The sequence below is a fragment of the Apiospora kogelbergensis genome (assembly GCF_038363985.1).
Source record: "Apiospora kogelbergensis strain CBS 113332 chromosome Unknown utg000003l_segment0_segment0, whole genome shotgun sequence".
In the NCBI taxonomy this organism is placed as follows: Eukaryota; Fungi; Ascomycota; class Sordariomycetes; order Amphisphaeriales; family Apiosporaceae; genus Apiospora; species Apiospora kogelbergensis.
The window spans coordinates 4,624,206-4,645,785 of record NW_027117420.1 but is presented as its reverse complement, the minus strand read 5'-3'; the positions used below and the strand labels follow the sequence as shown (position 1 = coordinate 4,645,785).

At 56.0% G+C, this 21,580-nt stretch overlaps 11 protein-coding genes across 11 annotated transcripts; 4 read left to right on the top strand and 7 right to left on the bottom strand.

The window, feature by feature from the left end:
- Nucleotides 1-575: 575 nt before the first annotated feature.
- On the top strand, nucleotides 576-1,205 carry PG998_006258 (uncharacterized protein; the record flags this gene model as incomplete). The annotated part of the gene is made up of 1 exon (XM_066873076.1): nucleotides 576-1,205. The coding sequence occupies one exon, from the start codon at nucleotides 576-578 to the stop codon at nucleotides 1,203-1,205; it is 630 nt and encodes a 209-aa protein (XP_066733173.1).
- Nucleotides 1,206-1,602: 397 nt separating this feature from the next.
- On the bottom strand, nucleotides 1,603-2,646 carry PG998_006257 (uncharacterized protein; the record flags this gene model as incomplete). Its single annotated transcript, XM_066873075.1, has 1 exon — nucleotides 1,603-2,646. The coding sequence occupies one exon, from the start codon at nucleotides 2,644-2,646 to the stop codon at nucleotides 1,603-1,605; it is 1,044 nt and encodes a 347-aa protein (XP_066733172.1).
- A 1,978-nt stretch (nucleotides 2,647-4,624) lies between these two features.
- PG998_006256 (SNF2 family N-terminal domain-containing protein) lies at nucleotides 4,625-8,402 on the top strand (the record flags this gene model as incomplete). Its single annotated transcript, XM_066873074.1, has 4 exons — nucleotides 4,625-5,438; nucleotides 5,508-6,026; nucleotides 6,086-7,973; nucleotides 8,042-8,402. The coding sequence occupies 4 exons, from the start codon at nucleotides 4,625-4,627 to the stop codon at nucleotides 8,400-8,402; spliced, it is 3,582 nt and encodes a 1,193-aa protein (XP_066733171.1).
- Nucleotides 8,403-8,965: 563 nt separating this feature from the next.
- On the bottom strand, nucleotides 8,966-9,760 carry PG998_006255 (40S ribosomal uS11 domain-containing protein; the record flags this gene model as incomplete). Its single annotated transcript, XM_066873073.1, has 3 exons — nucleotides 8,966-9,389; nucleotides 9,461-9,533; nucleotides 9,694-9,760. 3 exons carry the CDS (start codon nucleotides 9,758-9,760, stop codon nucleotides 8,966-8,968), a joined length of 564 nt encoding a protein of 187 aa, XP_066733170.1.
- Nucleotides 9,761-10,337: 577 nt separating this feature from the next.
- Nucleotides 10,338-11,886, top strand: PG998_006254 (60S ribosomal protein uL30; the record flags this gene model as incomplete). Its single annotated transcript, XM_066873072.1, has 3 exons — nucleotides 10,338-10,357; nucleotides 10,952-11,063; nucleotides 11,260-11,886. The coding sequence occupies 3 exons, from the start codon at nucleotides 10,338-10,340 to the stop codon at nucleotides 11,884-11,886; spliced, it is 759 nt and encodes a 252-aa protein (XP_066733169.1).
- Nucleotides 11,887-12,466: 580 nt separating this feature from the next.
- PG998_006253 (mitochondrial protein required for iron metabolism) lies at nucleotides 12,467-13,431 on the bottom strand (the record flags this gene model as incomplete). Its single annotated transcript, XM_066873071.1, has 2 exons — nucleotides 12,467-12,952; nucleotides 13,057-13,431. 2 exons carry the CDS (start codon nucleotides 13,429-13,431, stop codon nucleotides 12,467-12,469), a joined length of 861 nt encoding a protein of 286 aa, XP_066733168.1.
- Nucleotides 13,432-13,797: 366 nt separating this feature from the next.
- PG998_006252 (uncharacterized protein) lies at nucleotides 13,798-14,262 on the top strand (the record flags this gene model as incomplete). The annotated part of the gene is made up of 2 exons (XM_066873070.1): nucleotides 13,798-14,096; nucleotides 14,208-14,262. 2 exons carry the CDS (start codon nucleotides 13,798-13,800, stop codon nucleotides 14,260-14,262), a joined length of 354 nt encoding a protein of 117 aa, XP_066733167.1.
- Nucleotides 14,263-14,582: 320 nt separating this feature from the next.
- Nucleotides 14,583-15,200, bottom strand: PG998_006251 (uncharacterized protein; the record flags this gene model as incomplete). Its single annotated transcript, XM_066873069.1, has 2 exons — nucleotides 14,583-14,759; nucleotides 14,832-15,200. The coding sequence occupies 2 exons, from the start codon at nucleotides 15,198-15,200 to the stop codon at nucleotides 14,583-14,585; spliced, it is 546 nt and encodes a 181-aa protein (XP_066733166.1).
- A 711-nt stretch (nucleotides 15,201-15,911) lies between these two features.
- Nucleotides 15,912-16,884, bottom strand: PG998_006250 (uncharacterized protein; the record flags this gene model as incomplete). The annotated part of the gene is made up of 2 exons (XM_066873068.1): nucleotides 15,912-16,025; nucleotides 16,114-16,884. 2 exons carry the CDS (start codon nucleotides 16,882-16,884, stop codon nucleotides 15,912-15,914), a joined length of 885 nt encoding a protein of 294 aa, XP_066733165.1.
- An 884-nt stretch (nucleotides 16,885-17,768) lies between these two features.
- PG998_006249 (uncharacterized protein) lies at nucleotides 17,769-18,477 on the bottom strand (the record flags this gene model as incomplete). The annotated part of the gene is made up of 3 exons (XM_066873067.1): nucleotides 17,769-17,852; nucleotides 17,961-18,095; nucleotides 18,187-18,477. 3 exons carry the CDS (start codon nucleotides 18,475-18,477, stop codon nucleotides 17,769-17,771), a joined length of 510 nt encoding a protein of 169 aa, XP_066733164.1.
- Nucleotides 18,478-20,107: 1,630 nt separating this feature from the next.
- On the bottom strand, nucleotides 20,108-21,298 carry PG998_006248 (uncharacterized protein; the record flags this gene model as incomplete). The annotated part of the gene is made up of 2 exons (XM_066873066.1): nucleotides 20,108-21,220; nucleotides 21,281-21,298. The coding sequence occupies 2 exons, from the start codon at nucleotides 21,296-21,298 to the stop codon at nucleotides 20,108-20,110; spliced, it is 1,131 nt and encodes a 376-aa protein (XP_066733163.1).
- Between the last annotated feature and the right edge of the window lie 282 nt (nucleotides 21,299-21,580).

The window sequence follows — 21,580 nt, the reverse complement described above, 5'->3', positions numbered from 1 at the left end:
TCCCGGCTTCACTCGAAGTTTGTGGGAGTATTATCCACCTCCGGCAATGCTACATTAGCACTGCAGAACCCGTCATTGCCGACGCCTTAGTTTTCTTGGTTTAATTGAGGCATCGTCGGACAGCTTCTCCCTCTCCAAGGTTACCCGCATCCGCCCCTGCCGCTTCTTGGATAAGTCACAATCCAATGGAGTAGTATAAGTTGGAGGAGTAACAAGCGAAGTGCGGAAAAGGACGCCTAGTCACTGTAACCACTCCACTTCACTGCACTTCACTGTAATCTGGGGGTCGCAGAAATAAATCGGACAGCCCGAGTTCACCATCATATCCAGTTGGTTGATTTTGATACCAGATCACCGCATCGAACAATAGTAAAGCAATTTGTAGCAATAAGCTCGCGCCGTCCGGTTTATTTATGGAACCTTTTGAGCGCCCCACTTGGATTCCCAGTGGCATTTTCCAGAACCTAAAATAACTGGCGGTCGCTTTCTCCAGGATCTACAGAGTAAATAATAACGGACTTTCCACCTGCCAACAACAATCACCGCCTACCACAACCACTTACAACATCCCTATCATGGACAAATCCGAACTACTGTCTCTCGCGAGAGAGTATGCCAAAAATGAAGATTTGTTCGATCTACTAGGTATCGACGCCCTGAAGGCCGAAGACCCTGCCGAAGTCCGCCGCGCCTGGCGGAAAGCCAGTCTAAAGTACCATCCCGACAAAGTAGGCGGTCCCAGCGGCGATGGCTTCAACGACGCCATGAAGGCCAAATGGGAGCTGCTCGAACGCGCGCGCGAGATCCTGTCCGACCCCGCGACCCGGGAAGCCTACAACAGCGCCCGCAGCGCCATCCTCGTCCGCCAACAGCAGCGCGCCGCCATGGACGCCAAGAAGCGCGCCATGGTCGAAGAGCTGGAGGCGCGCGAGAACGGCACGTTTGTCGGCGCGAAGCGGAAGCGCGAAGACGATGGGAGGGTCGCCGAGACCGAAGAGGAGAAGCGGACGGCGATGGAACGAGGGCGGAAGCGGCGCGAGGAGCGGCAGCGGCAGCTGCGGGAGGCCGAAGAGAGGGAGAGGTTGCGCGACATCGATAACGCCCCGATAATACCAGAGCAGCAGAAGCAAAAAGAAGGCCCCGACAACGACGGGTTCGGCAGCGCAGTCCCAACCAGATCAATCACAAGGCGACGATTCCGATGACAGGATTGCAGATCTTGAGCGGCGTCTGGAGGAAGTACGTCGAAAGAAAGCAGCCAAGAAGGCGCGCAAGGATAATAAGGAACCAGAGGCGGCACCAGCACCAAAGCGCAGTGCAAAGATGGATGCATTATTGGCGAGATTACAAACGGGGAAACAGGGAGAGTAGCACTTGCCATTCTATTTTCCTACTACTACTATTGGAACACGCAGGCTAACGACTATTTGATACCAAGCCGCGAAGAGGAGTTCGAGGGGATCCAATACAAAACATCGCACTTGAGGTGAGAACCTCGTCCAGTTGCTAATTTGTTAATGTCATCAGGGGTTATGCAATTGTGAGTCAACCGTAAATATGTACATATCCAAGGTACAGTTTATAGAGCGCATGCTGTCCAGCTTATTTGATCCATCGCCACAGCTGACTCTTCCCGCGACGGACCACATTTATCATGTCGTGATAGGCCCTCTTCACGCGATACCCAACGCTCGAGGCCTTCTTCGTCGGGGCGAGGACAGCGGCTCCTCTCATGTGTTCCGCCATCCATTCCGCCCATTCCCACGGCGCCGCCGTGCCGCCCGGCTCGCTGTTGTAGAACTCCCAGGCGGCAACCCCGCCGAAGTCTGGATACCGGGCCACCAAAGTCCGCAACGTGCTGGCGAAGGCATCGAGCTGGACGAAGCCGGAACCGTTTTCCGGGCTGGTGAGCAGGCCCATGGTGACCTTGCGGGCGGGAAACCCCGAGGCGATGATGGCGTCGTAGTCGGTCGTGGACTGGGCGTTGCCCCAACCGAAGTAGAACTGGGCGTTGTAGAAGTCGATGGACGACCCCCGCTGCGCCTCGAGCTCCAGGTAGTCGAACCCGCTGAGGTTGCCGCCGCCCTGCAGCGCGTAGCCCACGGGCGCCAGCGAGATGACGAAGCCCGGCCCGAAGTCGGCGCGCAGCCGGTCGATGAGCCGGACGATGCCCGCCAGCGACATGGCCTCCTCGACGTCGAGGTCGACGCCCTGCAGCTGGTAGCCGGCGAGGAAGTCGCGCAGCGGCGCGTAGTGCCGCTCGAACTGGGCCGCGTCGCCGTCGAGCCGCCGGAAGGTGCCCGGCGCCGCGCCGCCGACCATGGCCGTCACCGTGACGCCCGCGGCGCGCAGCGCGGCAGCGTCGGCCCAGACGGCGTCGAAGCGCGCGTTGTCGGGCGTGAAGTCGTTGAGCCGGATCCAGCCCTCCTGCTCGTCGACGACGTGGATCGCGGCGATGAGCACGTGCGTCACCGCCACCTGCGCCGTCGTCCGGCTGTCGATGAGCGGCAGCATCGAGATGTGCTCCGCGGCCGAGTTGTTCACGTTGGTCGTCTGGTAGTAGACCACGACGCGGTGGTCGTCCGCGGCGGCACCGCTAAGCACGCCGCCATCGGCTGCCGCATTGGTCGGAATAGCGCTTGCCATGGGTATCGTCAGTAAAGGTAAGAGGATGAGCTTGGTGAACCACCTGGTGACTTTGCAGGATAACATGTTTGCCTGAACTTATATATATATTTGCCAGTCGTGATGTTTGAAGTGATACGCGAAAACCTCAGGGTCTGCTGGTCATGTCTTAAACGATGCTCTCGTGTCTTCTGCGTGTGTCTTACTTAGCCCCTGTCTTGGATACCAGTTGAGCAGCACGAGGACATATCCGACATCAAGGCCGCTTTATACCAAAGTGCGTGTTTAGGACGCTAAGTCAATTTGTTTCTATCTTGGGGAGCCATTAACGTCCTGCAGTCTTCCATTTTATGTTGTAACCCTGCTTTCTTCCTCGCTCAATGCTACTGGATTTCATTCGGCGCCCAGTAATTCGCTTCGAGTCTTCCGGATGGGACTACACCGCCTGTATGCAGTCCTACAAGCCAGCACATGGCTATAATGTCCGTAGCCAGCCTCAATGGCAAAGATTCATATGCATATAAAGTTGCCAAGCCGGCCACTGGCATCATCCCAGAACAGTTGCACCCTTGATCTTGTGGCTCGCCCAATCCGGTAGGTGTCCTTGTCATGAAAATCCTCGACAGAGCGCTAGGTGCCCTACCGGTGCGTTACTTGGCTTGGCCGATAATAACATGGGATAGCCGAATGAGGAACGGTTTGTTGCGTGACCCGACGTGGTGTGCGGGTGGTACAACCGCCAAGCAAGGCCAATGCGGTAGACTAACTATCAATTCGGGTGGTGGTCATACCTTGCCTACGGAGAGATATCATGCCCAGACTCCGCCTTGGACGCTCTAGGATAAATCCATATGTGTCTTTTCCGTTACTCCAAGATGAGGGATCGCAGAGGTGGCACAAGTTGCAAATATTCGACTCCCAGCCAGTGTCAACCAGCTACTCTGTTACCGCGCAGCTATTTCATTGATATTTATGCCGTAGCTACATGTCCTCGGTGTGGGCGTCCATCTGCCGTTCAGCGAACGCCAAGTCGTAAGGTAGTAGCGGATGGACAACCCAGTTAATGTATATAACCCGCGCTGATACCATATACAGAGAGCAAGTCAATTGATTCCGGCGAATTCGTGTTTAGCATGACCTGGTCCCGTCCACGACGAAGCCCGTTGCGCCTCTCACGACACACTGTTCCTGCAGAGGTGGTGGACCTTTGGCGGGTGGTCCTTCTGTCATCAGGTCGGTGACTTGGTGGGGTCTCCCAGATAAAGCAAACATTCTGCGCTGCCATCATGGCCAATCAACAGCATCAGGCCCAGCGCGCTGAGGTCGAGTACCGACGAAGGATGAGAAGGTCTAGGCCTCTTATTCAGGGCCCTGGGCTTCTGTGACGAGACCGCAGATCATCTGATGCATGGGGATAGAGTCTGATTTTTACGCCTAGTTCCTACCTTCCTGATTTGTACATTAAAATCTGACATGAGTCAAACGAAACATACATAAGTTAGTTGGCTGGAAGGTGATTCTTCAGTCACACCCCCCAAGTTGCTGTTGACATATGTTGACTGTTCTAAACTGCATCTGCATGGTGGGGAAGGCGCTATCAAATGCGCCTAACGCCGATGGATTAAGGTTATCGATATGGGGAGGCAGCAGTAGGCGAAGTGCAAGGGGCAATAATTAGCGTAGATCGGCCACTGTCCCCAGAAATTGGGTCTTCTGCGTCATTCAACTGCACCTGTCGCAATAAAGAACTAGGCAGCCTCCCGCCTGCCTAGGCTTCTAGGATCCCGAACGCATTCAGTGGGATGTCTTTCAATATATTCACTTGGCCTCACAAAGTCATTATACGAGTCGGGATATTTTAGGCATGTAGCGTGTGCATAGTAACAATAAGCCCAAACCAATCGAACCTTGGCGGTGCATCGACACACATGTGCTTTCTCCGTTAAGGAAACCACCAGTACTTGCCAGCTCTTGTCTACCGGCAGCACGGATAGCAGTCATGACGTTCGGCATGGAGGCAAGTGGAAGCCGCTCGGAGCGCGACAATGAAAACGACGTTGAGGATGCCACACAGCCGACCGAAGCGACCACGACCCCAAACACTTCCAACAACAACATGACAAGCTCGGCAGCAGCAGGTCCCGCAGAAGGCCAAGGTTCCGAGATGGACACCGACGCATTTGACGAGGCCGCCATCCTGAAGTCGCTTACCAGCAATGTCCGCGACCAAGACGACCTCGAGCGAGAGATTTCCCACCAGGGCAATTTGGCCCTGATTGCCCGCGACGACAAGGGCGACGAGAAGCGCATCGAGCGTGCCCAGGCCAGCATCCGCAAGCTCGAGGCCCAGAAGAAATCGCAGCAAGACAAGTTCGCCAAGACCATCGGCAAGCCCGACGTCAAAGCCAAGATCCGAGAGGAGATCGCGCGCCTCGACCAGGAGATTCAGATCTGCCAGGGCGACATTGCCGACTGCAGCGCCCGTATGAAAGAGCGACACCAGAACAAGGATGCGAACACCGAGTCCCAGAACACCAAGCGAAAGCTGCCCGGCGAAAGTCAGCAGGCCTTCTTGATCCGGACGGGCAAGATCACCCCGCTCGCTAGGGTTACAAACCGCCGCACAGAACTGGTGGACGGAGAGCTGGCCAATGTCTTGGTCGAGGCCGAAGAGGAAGCGGCGGCAGAAGAGGCGGAGCAGAAAGAACGACAGAATGCTACCGGACCCAGATCGCACAAGTATCTCCCGGCGCCTGGAATTTCCAGTGTCTCCGAAGAGCCCGAATTACCGCCGGTGCCAGCGCCGCCTCCACGTGTGTCTTCGAGGGCAGTTGAATCCGAATTCTCGTTGCGCCCGCGGAAAAACGCAAGGTAGCTGGTAGGGGAGAAAATCTGTCGGACGAACCCCTCTCCTCGTCGCTCTCGCCCGTCGTCTGCTGCGCCGGAGGACGATTTCATCGCCGACGCCGTAGACGAGGAGGACTCTGACGATTATGATATGACGGAACGGCCACGCAAGGTTCCCCAGAAGAAATCTAAGAAGGCATCCAAAGGGGGCGATGAGAAGGTGGACTTGAGCCAGATAGATGATGGCAACGAGGAATCTTATCAGACACGCCTGGCTGAGTGGATCGAGGCAAGACGTCGTGAGCGACGTAGAGTACGGCTTGCACAAGGAGCGGGCTCTGGAGTTCAAGATGAAGAAGACGGTCAAGAGGATAGCAAGTCGGAATGGCTGAAGCCCCATCCTAGAGTTCCTGACCAAGTACTCGAGAATGACCTGTCACTACCTGGCGATATACATCAAGCTCTTTACGATTACCAGAAGACGGGCATACAATGGCTCTCTGAGCTCTACGCCCGGGGTACTGGAGGAATCCTCGGCGACGAGATGGGTCTCGGTTGGTTTCCCCGCACCCTGTTCTCGTACTGACTTGGCATATGCTAATGGCCGTCCTAGGAAAAACGATTCAGATGGTCTCTTTTATCGCTGCCCTGCATCACAGCGGGCAGCTCGAACGGCCCGTCATCGTTGTCGCTCCAGCCACTCTCCTGCGCCAGTGGGTCAACGAGTTTCATCGCTGGTGGCCGTCGCTGCGAGTCTCGATTCTACACTCTTCTGGTAGCGGATTGCTCAACGTTCGGAACGAAGACGACATTGAGGACGAGGAACTTAGCTGGCGGGAACGGAGCAAAGTGAAGCGATCCAGCAAGGCCGCACGCAACATTGTAGACCGGGTGGTGAATCAAGGTCATGTGCTTGTCACAACGTACGCCGGAGTTCAGACCTATGGCGACATACTCATTCCTGTCGAATGGGGTTATGCTGTACTGGACGAGGGCCACAAGATCCGCAACCCGAACGCAGCCATCACCATATACTGCAAAGAGCTGCGAACGTCGAATCGAATCATTCTCTCAGGAACGCCTATGCAGAACAATTTGACCGAGCTTTGGTCTCTGTTCGACTTCGTTTTCCCGATGCGCCTGGGCAACCTAGCCGACTTCCGCCGGAATATCGAGTTGCCTATCAGGATGGGCGGGTACGCAAATGCATCCAATCTCGAAGTCATGACGGCAGAACGGTGCGCCGGTATCTTGAAGGACGCCATCAGTCCGTACTTGCTGCAGAGAATGAAGGCCGATGTCGCTGCCGATCTTCCGAAGAAGACAGAGTTGGTATTGTTCTGTGACCTGACACGAGAACAGCGGGAGGCGTACGAGAGATTTCTTGACTCCGGAGAACTTAATGCTATAATGAGCAAAAAGCTACAGGCTCTGGCAGGTATAGATATCCTACGCAAGATTTGCAATCATCCTGATCTGTTAGATGCCAAGCTTAAGTCTAGAGACTCCGAAGACTGGGGCGCAGTGCATAAGTCTGGAAAAATGGCAGTGCTCAAGGGGGCGTTGCAGCTTTGGAAGAAACAAGGTCACAAAACACTCCTGTTCAGCCAGGGTGTGCTGATGCTCGACATCTTGGAGAAGTTCATTCGCGACCTGGGCAATTTCCGCTATCTACGTATGGACGGCGGCACGGCGGTCAAGAATCGACAGGCGTTGGTGGACGAGTTTAACGGGGACCCGGAGATCGACGTGTTCCTCCTGACGACCAAAGTCGGCGGCTTGGGAGTTAACCTGACGGGCGCGAACCGCGTCGTCATCTTCGACCCGGACTGGAATCCGTCGACGGACGTGCAGGCACGCGAGCGGGCCTGGCGCCTGGGCCAGAAAAAGGACGTCACCATCTACCGCCTCATGCTGCGGGGCACCATCGAGGAGAAGATCTACCACCGCCAGATCTTCAAGCAGTTCCTTAGCAACAAGGTTCTCAAGGATCCCAAGCAGCGAACTGCCCTAGACTTGCACAACTTGCATGACCTGTTTACTCTGGGAGACGCCAACGAGGAAACGGAAACGGGCAGATTGTTCAAAGAATCCAAGGTTCAGTTCGATGAGGAGAAAAACAAGTCGAACAACTCAGAACAGCAGCCACATGGTGTAACAACAACAACAACAACAAGTCAGGCACCTGTTACTAATACCACGGCCACCATTGATGACCCACAAGACTTAATGGGCATCTCCGGCGTCGCCAAGCTCGAAGACTACCAGCCCGACCCGGCGACGGAGCCGCCGCCCACCGAGGAGGCCCGCATCATGCAGGGCATCTTCGCCCGCGCGGGCGTGCACTCGGCCCACCAGCACGACGAGATCATGGGCGGCAAGAAGGGCGGCCAGAGCGCCCGCGACTCCCTGCACCAGCGCGAGGTCGACCGCGTCGCCGCCGCCGCCACGGCCTCCTGCGGCGCGCCCACGAGGAGGCCCGCCGCACCCCGGCCGGCACCGTCACCGACACGGGCGAGTTTTCAACTGCTGCCACCACCACTCCTACGACGACGGCTTCGCCGGCGAGAGGTGGGCGGCGCGGCGGGCGGGGCGGGGGCGGGCCGAGCTCCGGCGCGATCCTGGCGAACCTCGCGACCCGTCAGGGGCTGAACAACAACAACGCGCCGGCGGCCGCCTCGGCATCCAGCCGCGCCGCGCCCGAAGTAACTAGTACCGACTCGCTGGCGGCGCAGTTCTCGCGGGACCTCATCGCCTTCATCCGCGCGCACGGCGGGCGCGTGCCCACCAAGGCCATCAAGGACCACTTCGACGGGCGCTGCCGCACGCCGCGGCGCGTCGAGGTGTTCAAGGAGGTGCTCAACCGCGTCGCCAAGATGGACAAGACGGGGACCACCATGCGAGGCATCTGGACTCTGCGGGAGGCTTGAGGAGCGAGGGGAGTCATATTTGGCAGGTGGTTCTACGTTAACGTTGATTTATCAGGGGGGTTGTATGTTTATTAATTAATCAAAGGGGCGGCGGCGGAGAGATATGGAAGAGACAAGGGGCAAGCGAAGATACCATTGCATTCGGAGGCGTTTCTTTCTCATACTGGCGAGACAGTCCACATCCCCTCTAGTCTTACGCGTACTGCGATTCATTTTACTCGAGACTTGCGATGCTATTAGACCAGCGCACATAGACAGATATTAAAGCATTATCATAACAGACATCATCACATTTGTCAAACAGTGTAGAGTGTGCGAGGAGAAGCATCATGTTGACAACGAAATGGCTTATTTGTCAAGCCAGCTTCATTATCTTGATTGGTAGTAGTCTAGTGCTACGGAGACCAGGCAGTGTAAACCGCCGTTCTCCACGTATTGATGCCACCGCTCACAGAAGAGCCCCAGAGAGGGCAGTCAGATGATGCAAAACCTCGCCTAGACACGTCGATGTCGTTCAAAACCCCGTAATTTTTGTTTGTAGTCTGTTCCTCATCTCTCAATCCCTAATAGTCGTAAACTGTCGTAAAATACCCATCCAGCAGCTTGGCAACCATGAGGAAGGGAAGAAAGATAGGAGCGAAACACTTCGTAAAGGAAAAACGAAGTATGGCGCTCAGAGACGACGACCACGGCGACCACCCTTTCTGCGGGTGCTGTCGGAGGGGGTGGGGGTGACGTCCTCGATGCGGCCGATCTTCATGCCGGAACGGGCCAGGGCGCGCAGGGCGGACTGGGCACCGGGGCCGGGGGGTCTTGGTGCCGTTACCACCGGTGGCGCGGATCTTGATGTGCAGGGCGTTGATGCCGAGCTCCTTGCAGCGGACGGCGACGTCCTGGGCAGCCAACATGGCGGCGTAGGGGGAGGACTCGTCACGGTCGGCCTTGACCTTCATACCACCGGTAACACGGCAGATGGTCTCACGGCCACTGTTCGAGGGGTTTCATGTTAGCATGTCTAATCATTTCATGCTTGGTAGAGATCGTGAGGGTGGACGAACCTGAGATCGGTGACGTGGACGAAGGTATCGTTGAAGGAAGCGAAGATGCGAGCAACGCCGAAGACGAGCTCACCTGAAGAGCAAAGTCATGTTAGCGGTCAAATTCGGTATCAAGTTTCATCTCTCGCTATCGTCGGCTGATTGCCCCTCCTCGTCTGGATTTCCAGATTTGACAGGAAAATGCAACCACGACGGATGACGAAGTTTCATGGGAAAATGTTTGATCGACTTACCCTCACGGACCTGAGGGCCCAGGGAGATGTTCTCCTTGGGGGCGGCGGGGGTCTTCTTGGGAGGCATATTGACTGAGTTGACTTCTCTGAAATCTTCGGTGGTGGTGGTTGATCAATGGGATGGTTGGACGGGTAAAGGAAAAGAAGAGACTTGACCGCGAATTGAGAAATATCACCGACACACACACACACTGGCTGGGGGTGGGTTGGGGTCTTGGCGCTTGCTAGCAGCACTTTCTGCACTTTCTGCACGTTCTGCACTCTCTTTCCGGCGTGTAAAGCACTTGCACAGGCGTCGGGGCACAATTGGGGATTAGGGTTGGATCTGGATGTCTGGCGGTGAAGAGGGGCACGAATAGCCCTAATCTTTTTGAGGCCCCCGTCGATGCAGCTCCACCGGGCCAGTGCAGGCCTCCCATTGGCCGCCCACTGTCCACACACCCAGTAATTCAGCACCCACGAATCCACCCTTTTTCGTCCCCAGCCAAGCTCTCCCTCTCTCTCCACCTAGCAATTTTTTGTCGTGAAGGAAAAGAAAAAGATCCTATTGCCTCTCTCGACTTTCCGGTTTTCTTTCGACTTCAGCTCTCCAACTCCGACAACTACTAACCGACACCCCCCCAGAGTCAATCAACACCGTCACAATGGCCGGCACCAAGTCAACGTACGCCCATCCCTGATGTCTTCCTTTCTCTCTTGTTTCCAAATGCCCGGCTCTGGATTACTTGCGAGATTGTCCGTGGTCCTCTCAGCCGGTGCCCTGCGGCCTCTTGAATGAGGCAGCAGCACGTCGGGCTTGATCCCTCTCGAGTTTCTCCCTCTGTTCGCCAGGTCACCACCGAGGTGACTTGTCGGCAGTAGAGATGTTTCTCGGGGTGTTGGAGATGAAGAAGGCTTTTACTAGCATCTTCTCTCTTAAATCCATCTGCCGCCTGTCTATGCGAGGCCTTGCACAGTACTGAAAATGTCTGTCGCATGGCTTTGGCATCAAGCGTGCACAAGCACTCGGGCTTTTTTTGTCCTGAGGTGTTGTCGGATGAGTGTCGTCTTTGGCTCAGCTTGGCATTGTCCTCGCTGGTCTCCATCGGCAAGATCTCACCGATCAAATCTATCATCATCGAGTTAGCCACCGCTGAGAATGTCGCAGTCGATCGGCAGTTCTCCAACCGGCGCTCCCCTTTGTACCAGAAAGACGCGAAAGCGTCTTCTCTGTACATCGCAATTTGTGGACTACGTACTAACCCGACTGTCACAACAGCACCGTCCCTACCAAGGACTCCATCAACGTGCCTGAGACTCTTCTCAAGAAGCGCAAGAGCCAGGAGAAGGCTCGCGCTGAGCGCACTGCCGAGATCGAGCAGCGCAAGAAGGTAAGCCGCTACATTTTTATATCTTCCATTCCATGGTGGTTCTCAACGTGATGCATAACAAACCACTTGCCGACTAGACCTAAGGGTCGATGCTGTTGCAAAATACCATCTTTCGGGTCTGATATTTTGAGAATCAATGCCATTTTACATATTCAGTCTGTTTCCAAACAAGCTTTGCTGACTTTTCTGAATTCAGATCAACAAGGAGAAGCGTGGTGTCATCTTCAAGCGTGCCGAGAAGTACGTCAAGGAGTACCGCGATGGCGAGCGCGAGAAGGTCCGCCTGGCCCGTGTCGCCAAGCAGGACGGTGCCTTCCAGGTCCCTGCTGAGGACAAGCTGGTCTTCGTTATCCGTATCAAGGGTATCAACAAGATCGCCCCCAAGCCCCGCAAGATCCTCCAGCTTCTGCGTCTCCTCCAGATCAACAACGGTGTCTTCGTCAAGCTCACCAAGGCCACTCAGGAGATGATCAAGATCGTCGAGCCCTGGGTCGCCTACGGTTTCCCCAACCTCAAGAGCATCAAGGAGCTCGTCTACAAGCGTGGTTACGGAAAGGTCGACAAGCAGCGCATTGCCCTGACCGACAACGCCATCATCGAGGAGTCCCTCGGCCAGTACGGCATTGTCTGTATGGAGGATCTGATCCACGAGATCTACTCCGTCGGCCCCAACTTCAAGCAGGCCTGCAACTTCCTGTGGCCCTTCAAGCTGTCCAACCCCAACGGCGGCTTCCACGTCCGCAAGTTCAAGCACTTCATCGAGGGTGGTGATCTTGGTAACCGTGAGGACAAGATCAACGCTCTCATCCGCCAAATGAACTAAGGTTATGATGATGGGCCAAGGGGTTTCTGCTTTTTTCATGAATTTGGGGTTGGGACAAAATCGGCAAGGTTTAGGGATTCTACCAGCACTTGTTTCGTTGCATGGCTGATCGGCGTTATAAAAAGCTGCGGGAGCTATAGTACCCATGAATTGACATTTTGATGACCACCCCATCATTCCATGAAGCCACCCTTTGATACGTGAACCAAGCTATTTATATCTGCAGTTGCTGTACGTCGTAGTTACTACCTTCGAATCGTGTTAGCATGCATCTGCCTACAAACTCTCTCCCTTGGATCTCTGTCTATCTTTCCGCCATATGCTATGGCCTTCCCGGAGCTAGTCGGACGTTGTCATGAAGTTGAAGTTTCACTCCATGTCTTGGATCGCCCAGAGTCTTTCATCGTTTTGAGAGTGTTGTATTGTCATTCAAAGCTATACCAACGCATTTGTGTGGCTAGCCATAAGTTCCGTAATCTTACAGTACAGAAGAGCATTGATCTATGCCCTCGTGATTCTCATGTCCTGTACACTGTCGACTAGCCTTGCTGTCTATCGAAGCAATACAAAGTAGTCCGGATCAAATCTTGATGTCGAAACTGGTTCCGCAGCCGCAACTACTCGAAGCCAAGGGATTATCCACGATCTTGAACTGGCTTCCGATCAGCTCCATGGTGTAGTCGACCTTGCTGCCCTTGAGCAGCTCCAGACTGGGCCCGTCCAGCACGATCTTGGGCCCCGTCGCGAGCGCGTCGCCCGGCTGGCTCGCCGACTGGCCATCCTCTCCTTCCTTGACAAACGCAAACACGGTATCTTCCTCGCCCACGCCCGGCTCCGAGCTTGTAGTGTCCGTCGTCGTCGAGCTCGACCCGGCCTCGGCCGTCGCCGCGGAGGAGGGCGGCGTGGCGTCGTTTGCGTCTGGAGAGGCGCTGCCCGGGGGCGGCAGCGACGCGGGCAGCGTCGTCAGCGACATGAGGTATTGGAAGCCGTGGCAGCCGCCGGACTCGACTTGGATGCGCAGGGCTAGGTGGGGGTTCTTGTCTTTGGCCATGATTTGCGAGAGGCGCTAAGGGGGTTGTGCGAATTCATGTTAGTCAAACGGGTAAGACTTAAGTGTGGAGGGGTCACCGCTTGCGGGTGAAATGAAGGAAGAGAGCGGGAAGGGCATACTTTGGCTGCGCGCGGCGTGATCTCGAGCACCATCTCGTTGCCGTCTTCGTCTTTCTGCGGGTTGTGGATGGCTTGCGTCATTTGTCGGGCGCTAGTCGAGCTGAAGCCCCTCGTTATCGACGTCGTCGACACCGTCGTGGGCGCGGCGGCGCATGTTGTCGTTGTTGGTGTTGTTCTCCTCGGCAAGGAGGGGGTAAGATGATGTCGCGGAAACGGTGCCCTCGACCGGCTGGCGCTGTGGAACCTCCGAGCCGAGAGCGGGAGGAGGATGTCGAACACGGGCGAGCGCGGCTGCTGCTGCTGTTGCGCACAGGACCGCGAGAGCTGCACGAACAGGCGCGCTGACGAGACGGCGTGGACGCACCGGGATCGCATCGTGGAGGAGGGGTGGGTGTAGGGCCGCGGGAGGGAGGGGAAGGTTGTCGACTCGCGAAACCGAAGCAACGTCTGAGGAGGGGATTGCTTTCCTTAGGGTGTTGGTAGTATATTTGCCGAGCAGAATTTCCATGGATCGGGTTCGACGGGCGACTGACCGGGCTTGCATATGTCATCAGCTTTTTGTTAGGGCGATTGCGGAAGGCGGGGGTAACTGGCAGATCCCTGTCCGTCGGCTATTACACAGCCAACCCAACAACAGCAACTGCATGTGTAAGCGTCTTTGGCATTCAATAAGGGGTTTTTATTCATCTCTCTGTCACTTGATCGAAATTGGGCCGGTACATCATCAACATCATCATCATCATGGCAACGCCCACCGCCGCCCTCCAGCGCTTCAAGCTCGTCTTCTTCACGCCCCCCTCGGCGGCCGCCGCCTGCAAGCGCGCCATCTTCGCCGCGGGCGCGGGCCGCTACCCGGGCCCCGGCGGCTACACCGAGTGCGCGTGGACGAGCAGTCTGGGGACCGGCCAGTTCCGCCCGGGGGACGCGGCGAACCCGCACCTCGGCCGGGTCGGCGAGCTCGAGGAGGTCGAGGAGGCGCGGGTCGAGACGCTGTGCGTGGGCGAGGACGTGGTCAAGAAGGCCGTGGAGTCTCTGAAGGAGTAAGTATGCTTGCTGCTTTTTTCGATCTTAAATAGTGATTCGGCAATCTTGGGCTATACGTGATCGATATATGAATGACTATGTCTGACTTATGTGGTGATATATTTCAGAGCTCACCCGTATGAGGAGCCGGCATACGAGGTCTACAAATTGGAAGACTATTGAACGGCGGCACGCGTGGTACTCAAAGCGTTATGATTATCAATTCAAGTCGCTGAAGGCCTCAATATAATTCAATAACCAGGCCGTCTCAAGCTCGTAATCATAATCACGGCGGTATGATTGAATACCGAACCGACCCAGCATAACCTACTTGAGTCTATTCTACGCCTTTTTCAGGTCCGAGTTCTGTTGCTGTTCGCCATGGTATACCAGGTTATGCCAATGCTCGCGGATCTCAACGTTACCCACTGCTCTTCAACCTACTGTTTCCCCCAATAAGACATGATGATCGCCGTTCTTCTCTCCTCGCGCTCATCCAGCCATCAGACCTGGCTATCTTGCTCGGGCGGCCAAGTGGCAACCCAGGCAACCGCAAAGATGGCCCCCCACATGATCAACCACGAGATGCCCAAGCCAAACTGCGAGAAGGCGGCGCCCACCAAGAGGCCCACGTGGATAACGGCGAATACCGCTAGGAAGATGTCGAAATGCCAGCGGCCCTAGATTGTATGTTTAGTCAATGTACACCCACGAAGCAGGAGGTAAAGAAAAGGGATTTCTTCGCTACTTACCACCATGACCCCCAAGACCTTGCGGCGGCCTCGGGCCTCGCCGATCTGGGCCAGGCACCAGGCGATGAAGAAGAAGCCCAGGACGCCGAGGATGGAGAAGATGATGACGGAGACGATGCGGCCGCCGAGGGCGTCGCGCACGATGCCCCAGACGGACATGGCGGTGCGCACCAGCAGGATGGCCCACATGCAGAGGCGCCGGCACAACTGGGCCTTGTCCGACGTGGCCAGGCCGTAGGCCGACCAGCTGAAGGCCCAGCACGTCCGCATGTTGGGGCAGTTGCGGTCCTTCCAGCTCCCGCCGGCACCGGCACCACCCCCGCCGGCGGCGCCGGGGCGGGGTGGCAGCTCTTGCGGGAAGCTCGACATTGGCAGTGGTACTTATTGGTATTGGTAAGTGGTGATGATAACGACGAATAGGTTTTTCTTCCCTTTGGTGCAGTTGAATCTGTAGTGAGAGGGAAAAGTTGCGAAAACGAAAAGTCAGCCAGCTGTGTTTGCTTTGCCAAGATGTCTTAGTGTTTGTTTGGTTGTGTGTGACCGAGTCTCGGCAGGTCGGGTAGAGAAGCACACGTGTATATGTACGACCCTCTCTCTGCAAGGCGCTGAAGTGAGAAGTGTGTTGTGAGAAAGTATGAGTAAACGTACAGATTGGAGAAGGGGTGTTTCGTTATGACTAAATCCCTGTGCCGTGATACCCTGGCCTGCTTGGCTAGTTGTAGGCAGTGCAAAGAAAAGGAACAGATTGACTTGGAGCCGAGTAAGCAAGCACTTGGCAATGGATGTAGCCGGCCTCTCCCCGCATCGTTTATTTTATCAGCGAATGGGCTTTTCTTGCCATTTGTTTTCTCATTCCTCGCAGGCAGGATCACCGCCGCGAGTATGTAGTCGGGCGTTCGCATAACGACGTTCTCCCTTCTAGGGGAGTCGGCAATTGAAGTAGCAATCATCATCGCCAGGGAAGAGCATCCGCCACATCCTGTCTGCTGCTATTTACAGAACAGCCATGAGAGCGCATGCTGTGCAATTGAATAGCATGCGCCGGCCCTCCAAAATGTCTCAATCCAAACTCACTGAATCCTAGAAGGTACTGGGCGTCGGGGCCATGGCCAGCTTTTGCCGCACGTCACGCACCTTGTTCGTGAACCTACTCCAACCGTGAAAAGCAGGTTCCGCTTCGTAGTTGTGGCGCCACTATATTTCATTTCAGTAAAGAGCTGTCGTTTGAGTTTGACATGATGATATAGAGAACAGAAAAGAAGGGTTTGGTGTTCTCGCTTACCAGCCGCAGACACCAGCAGGCCACCAGCGCATCCATGGTCTGCCTCGTCACCGCACTCGTCACGACGAGCTTATGTTGCCCATCGGCGTCGTCTTCTATAGCGAGCCGTCCGCCGTCCGCCATGACCCATTCGTACTGGCAATAGCTGTCGCTGCCGCTCTCGCCCTTAACGTCGCCCTTCTGCTTCCACTGCCGCTGCTGGAACTCAAAGACCTGCCCGGCCTCGGTCTCGGCGTGGCGGTAGGCGTTGTACCCCTTGGGCAGGCCGGCGCCGCCGTCGCGGCGCTCCTTGAGGAGGACGACGCGACAGGCGCCCTCGGGCTGGAAGTAGGGCACGCGCAGGAGGGCGGCGGCGGGGCGGCAGAGGCCGAGGTTGCCGAGGGACTGGCGGGAGAGGGCCTCGGCCTGGAAGGGGAAGCTGGGCGACAGGGCCGGGGACACGTGCTTGAGGTTGTAGACGCGCCGGCGCCGCCGCGTGATGCGCGGCACGTTGCGCGCCGTCAGCGCCACGCCGTGCTCCAGCCGCTCCAGCGTGTGCGTCGAGTAGCACCGCGCCAGCCGGTCCACGTCCTGCGACAGCTCGTACAGCGGCGCCGCCCGCGCCGTCTCCGGGTGCACGAACCGCCCCGCCATGATCAGGATCACGGGCGGCAGCCGCTCGGCCTCGCCGTGCTCGTGGCTGGCGCCGCGGAGGCTGCGGCCCTCGGCGTCGAAGTAGGCCGGCGGGCGGAGCTGCTCGTCGTCGTCGTCGCCGGTTTGCTGGCCGGACATGGTGTGTGTGGGGACGTCTGGGTCGGTCCCTCCCGGGATGCGGCACGGCAGGTGTGGGTATCAAGTTTCTCCTGATCAGGTCGCCCAATGTGCGGCTTCTTGTGTCTCTCCTCTTCGGGTTTAATTCTTCACGCAATCGTTGTGGTATTGATGGTTCTAGATAATGATATACAATATAAGTCATGATGTCGTCGAACCATGCGAGCCATTTATATACCTAAACTCTACCGAGTAAGGCGCAGCCGAATTGGGCTGTCATCAGCATAAGGCAAAGGCGGGGGTTTGAACCGCCGCTCGGGAATGACAGTGCAATTGCTGGTAATCAATCACCTGATCCCATCCTCATAGGGTACTTTTTGGGGACATTCCCCAAGTTGGGAGGTTTTGACAAATACTTCCCACGAGTGGTCGAAATGTTACCCACCCCCATCTGTGACGCATCGGTCTTTGGCTGACGCCTAATGACTTGCTAGCAGCCATAGCCACCACCGAACATTGTGACAACAAAGCAGCAAGTCACGTTCTAGAAGCTAGACCTACAACCCGTCCCCTTTAAAGGGCATGGCTTCCAGACATTTGTCAAAGGTGATGGCTACCATAAACTTATAAGCCATAGACTGCGATGCGCAGCTGTTCACCGTTGCCTGGAAAAGAAGGCCAAGAGAAATGAAGCATCTAGAGAGGGAGCTTCGCGAGTTTTCTCGTGTTCACCAAGAGCAGTCGCGATCTATGTACATGGCTACCGTACTCCTGCTCTTTGTTCTCAGCAGCCCCCGCTCGAAGGTCTCTAAATTCTAGGCTCTCATCCAGCACGAGTCCATTCACCCTTTCTCACAAGGCGTTATCGAGATGTTCATCCCCATACACGCACGACCATGGCCGTGTTACGAGCTCGCGGCCACGGTGAAGTCGACACATGTCTCGTATGACTGACGGGCACCGGTGCCGTACCACCACCATTGCAGAACCTGTGAGCGCGGAAAAGAATCCTGGTCAGCATACCTATACATCGTAGGAACGAAACCCAAGTTGGAGACCACAGCAGACGCCGCTACAGAATGGGCATTATCACTTACACAAGCCCCAGCGGTGGCGCACTTATCGCCCAAGTCCTCGGGGATCGTGACATTGAAGTCGACCTGGTCTTTCGGCGTCTTCTTGGCGTAGAAATCGCGCTCATCGGCGTACCCCTTATCCCAGCGAACGAGGGGCTTTCCGACGATGGTGTTGGACTTGGTGTCGACGACGGAGACGTTGGCGTTGCCCGTGTGGGGGGATAGTCAGCTTGATCTTCATGTTGACCGACTGGCCCGGGCGGTAGGCCTGGACGTTCGCCGCGTTGTCGGCGAACTGGAGGCCCTTGCAGAGCCATAGGTTGCACAGGTCCGCGTGGTACCCCGAGTCCTTCTTCGCCGCCAGCTCCGGCAGGCCCTCGACGTGCGACGTGTTGTCCGCCCGGATCGTGTCGACGACGGCCTTGCCGCACGCCGCGACCGAGGCGTCGCCGCCCTGGCGCGCGGGGGGCGACGAGATGAAGCCGTGGCCTAGGGCTGTGCTGGCGAAGGCTGCGAGGCTGAGGGTGCGGGAGAGCATCTTGGCGGATATTTCTTGCTTTTTCTTCTTCTGCCTTTGATGTGAGGCGATTCAGTTTGTGAGAGACTGACGGGTTTCTTCAAACTTCAGACGGCTGTGATTCGGTATATGACTACTCTCGCTGTAGTGATGGTCTTGCCTGGCGGTGTAGAAAGGACACCACAATGACTCGCCGTGCCGATGCCTTTTATATGACAGGTGGCACCTCTCGGCAGGCAACGGCAGCAACATCAACACCCACTGAATCTTCAATACCACCCCCTCGTTGTTCTTCTTCGTCACCCGTATCCAGGGCTTTTCCTCCCTCGTCGTCCGCACGTTCCCGCATCCCGCATCCGCACGCATTTCCGCATGTGCGCGGCATCTGGTGTGATGGGATGGTGCAAGCCCTGCATATGCCTACCGGTGACCTGGCTCCTATTGCCAATGTCCCACCATTCAGTCAACTCGGTTCACATAGTAATTAATCTACAACGGCTGCCAAGAGATGCTTGTTGCGTAGAGTGGATACGTCACGACCAATATCGCCGGGAAAATAGGATCGGATGGTACTGCGGGAGCCATGTAGATCGTGCTAGAAGAGGGGGACAAGCATTGCGGCGGCTAAAGCAGCCACGTTTCAACATCGCAGGCAGACGTCGTTGAAGAACAAAACGGACGGGCTGATGATCATTTGCCATAACACGAATATGAAAAATGCATTTGATGCTCCGGCGACTTAAAGGGGCAGGTGTGACGTTTTTATACTTAGGTAAGCACGATGTATCGTGAAAGACGGATAAATTAGGTGGCCGATAATGGAGCCAGCCCGGACTGTCTTGCCTGTCCGCCTGGGTTGCTTTTGTCGCGGCGGAAGATGCGACATTGCCCCTTTCGGTAATCATGTCGTTGATGCGGCTGACTTATCACAAGGCATGTCGGTTCGCATCCATAACTCTCGGCTGCCTTCCCCGCGAGGTGAACGAGAGTTGTGCTTTTTCACACTCGTTAAAAATGACTGCGAGGCCAAGTACTTCCGACGCCCTTTGAAGCTGGGATGAGACGGCAAGCCTGTACAAATCAACATTTCTTGTAACGAGACTTGACCATTGAGGAAGATTTTAAGGTATTAGTAGAGCACAGCTTTTAGAAGCCTCGATGGACGGACTATCCTGGGCGAGCACAGGAATGAAGGTATCTCGAGCGTCTGAAGGCTCTGTTACTGGGAGTCGACTACCCATAAGAATCTATTAGTTACACCTATAGAGAGTGTGTTACCAACCGGAATTATCCCATCGCCAAGCTGGTATGCAAGGTGACCAACGCCAATGGCCACGCCCCGACAACGCTCCTTCGCTAAGCCACACGGGGTCCGATGGCGAGCATCAATCTACCTATTATACAATATTAGCCAAGAGCAAGAATCACTTTTCGCCAGCCATTGTGGTCTGGTCGCTGGCGTCTGGCTGGTGGCTCCAGCGCTGGTCTGTCACAAGGTCATCCCAAAGTGGCAGGGTCCCTTGAAGCTTGCGACGTGTACACCAAAGTATTGATGATTCTTGCACGGGAATCGCAGGAACCACAGATGCCGTCCCACTCAGACTGGCATAGCCGCCATGACCAGCACGGGCTGCTTGCAAGTTCGTCAGGATCAGACCTGAGTTGTGACGTCTGCGACTCCCAAGCCGACGCTTTCCTCGGTCACGGCAATGCCATCAATGACCTCCAAAGGCTCCTCGTGAAAAGTCCCCTCCGCCAGCTCTGCCTCCATCATAGGAGATTGCTTCTCGCATATCGGGACAGCCTCATTAGGGGTGGACGGTAGCGACTCTTCTGCCATGTTCTCGATGCCGGCTGCATCTAGATTCAGTTCCGAGAAGTCAGGCAGAGTCCTTGGAGCAGTCCAAAAGCTGCTATGCGTCGCCACGTCTGCATTATGGGTAGGGTAGTCAGATTGATCTGCAACCAATACTGGGGTGTTTGCGGCATCCGAGTTCGGCGTATTCGGGGTGCAGGCTTGGTTGCACAGGGCTGTGAAGACAGCGTCATCGTCTCTTATGTCCATAAAACTGCTCCACACGGAGGACGTGGACCCCTCGGTTGGTTTCAATGCGTTGGGCTGATATTCATGGTTAGCAGATGCGGATAATGAGGATGTGGGACCCTTGAAGACACGTACCCAAGGAACAGCGCGGTAGCCAATGTTCCGGACTATTCGAGCATCCAAGAGGGGCCGAGTCCCTTGCAGATGGAAGCCGAAGCCGGTGATGGCTGTAGGAGGTATGTCTCCTTTGACAATGCCATCGAGACTGAGAGAGGCACGCTGGTCGCAGGACGGGCGACAAGCATGGCAGCACTTGAACTGGCACTCGTGGGTCTCGGAAACGACCCAAGGTTTCTCTTCATTGAGAGAATTTTCATAAGGGGAAGGACCAAAGCATGAAGGAGGGCCTGTCTTCCGCCCAGACCCTAGGGAAGGGTAGTAATACGAGCGTCCCGGAATCGGTCGTTGCTGTCGTTCCAGAACCTCATGCAGCTGAGCCCAGTTAGTCACAGGGTAGCCGCAACCTGAAGGGTAAACTGGACTACTTACGTTCTCTCTTTGTTCCAGGATAGTCTTAAGCTGCTGTGGAGTGTAAGATTTCAGATCATCCACCGTGATCTCTGTGAGGAAGCTGAGCGGGTCTGCTCTCAACGCCGGGCCGCGAGGACTCGGGACTGGCTTCCTATCCATGAAAGAAGCGCCAAGACAATCGAAGCTGACCTGATTGTTTGTGTCTTGTGAGTAGGGCAAGAGCACAGTGAGCGCATAGGTATAACTTACGGGAAGGCCCTTTTCCATTTTGTCCTCGATCATGAACTCTCTGTCTTGAGTGCACCGGTAAAGCCATCCCTATTGGCCAGGCCGATGACACATCGTGCAGACAAAGTTGGGCTCGTAGAGTCGAGTCATGGTCGTATGAGTGCAGTTCGGGCTGGAGAGGCTGCTCTGAGGGCGATGATGGACCAAGATGGGGGAGGGCGCAGAGCGGGCCAGCTTGGCGATAGCGGGCCTGGGCGATGCTGGAGAAGGAGGACAAATGCCGGGAGTCTCGTCCCCGTCATGTTGGGTAGTAGTGACAGC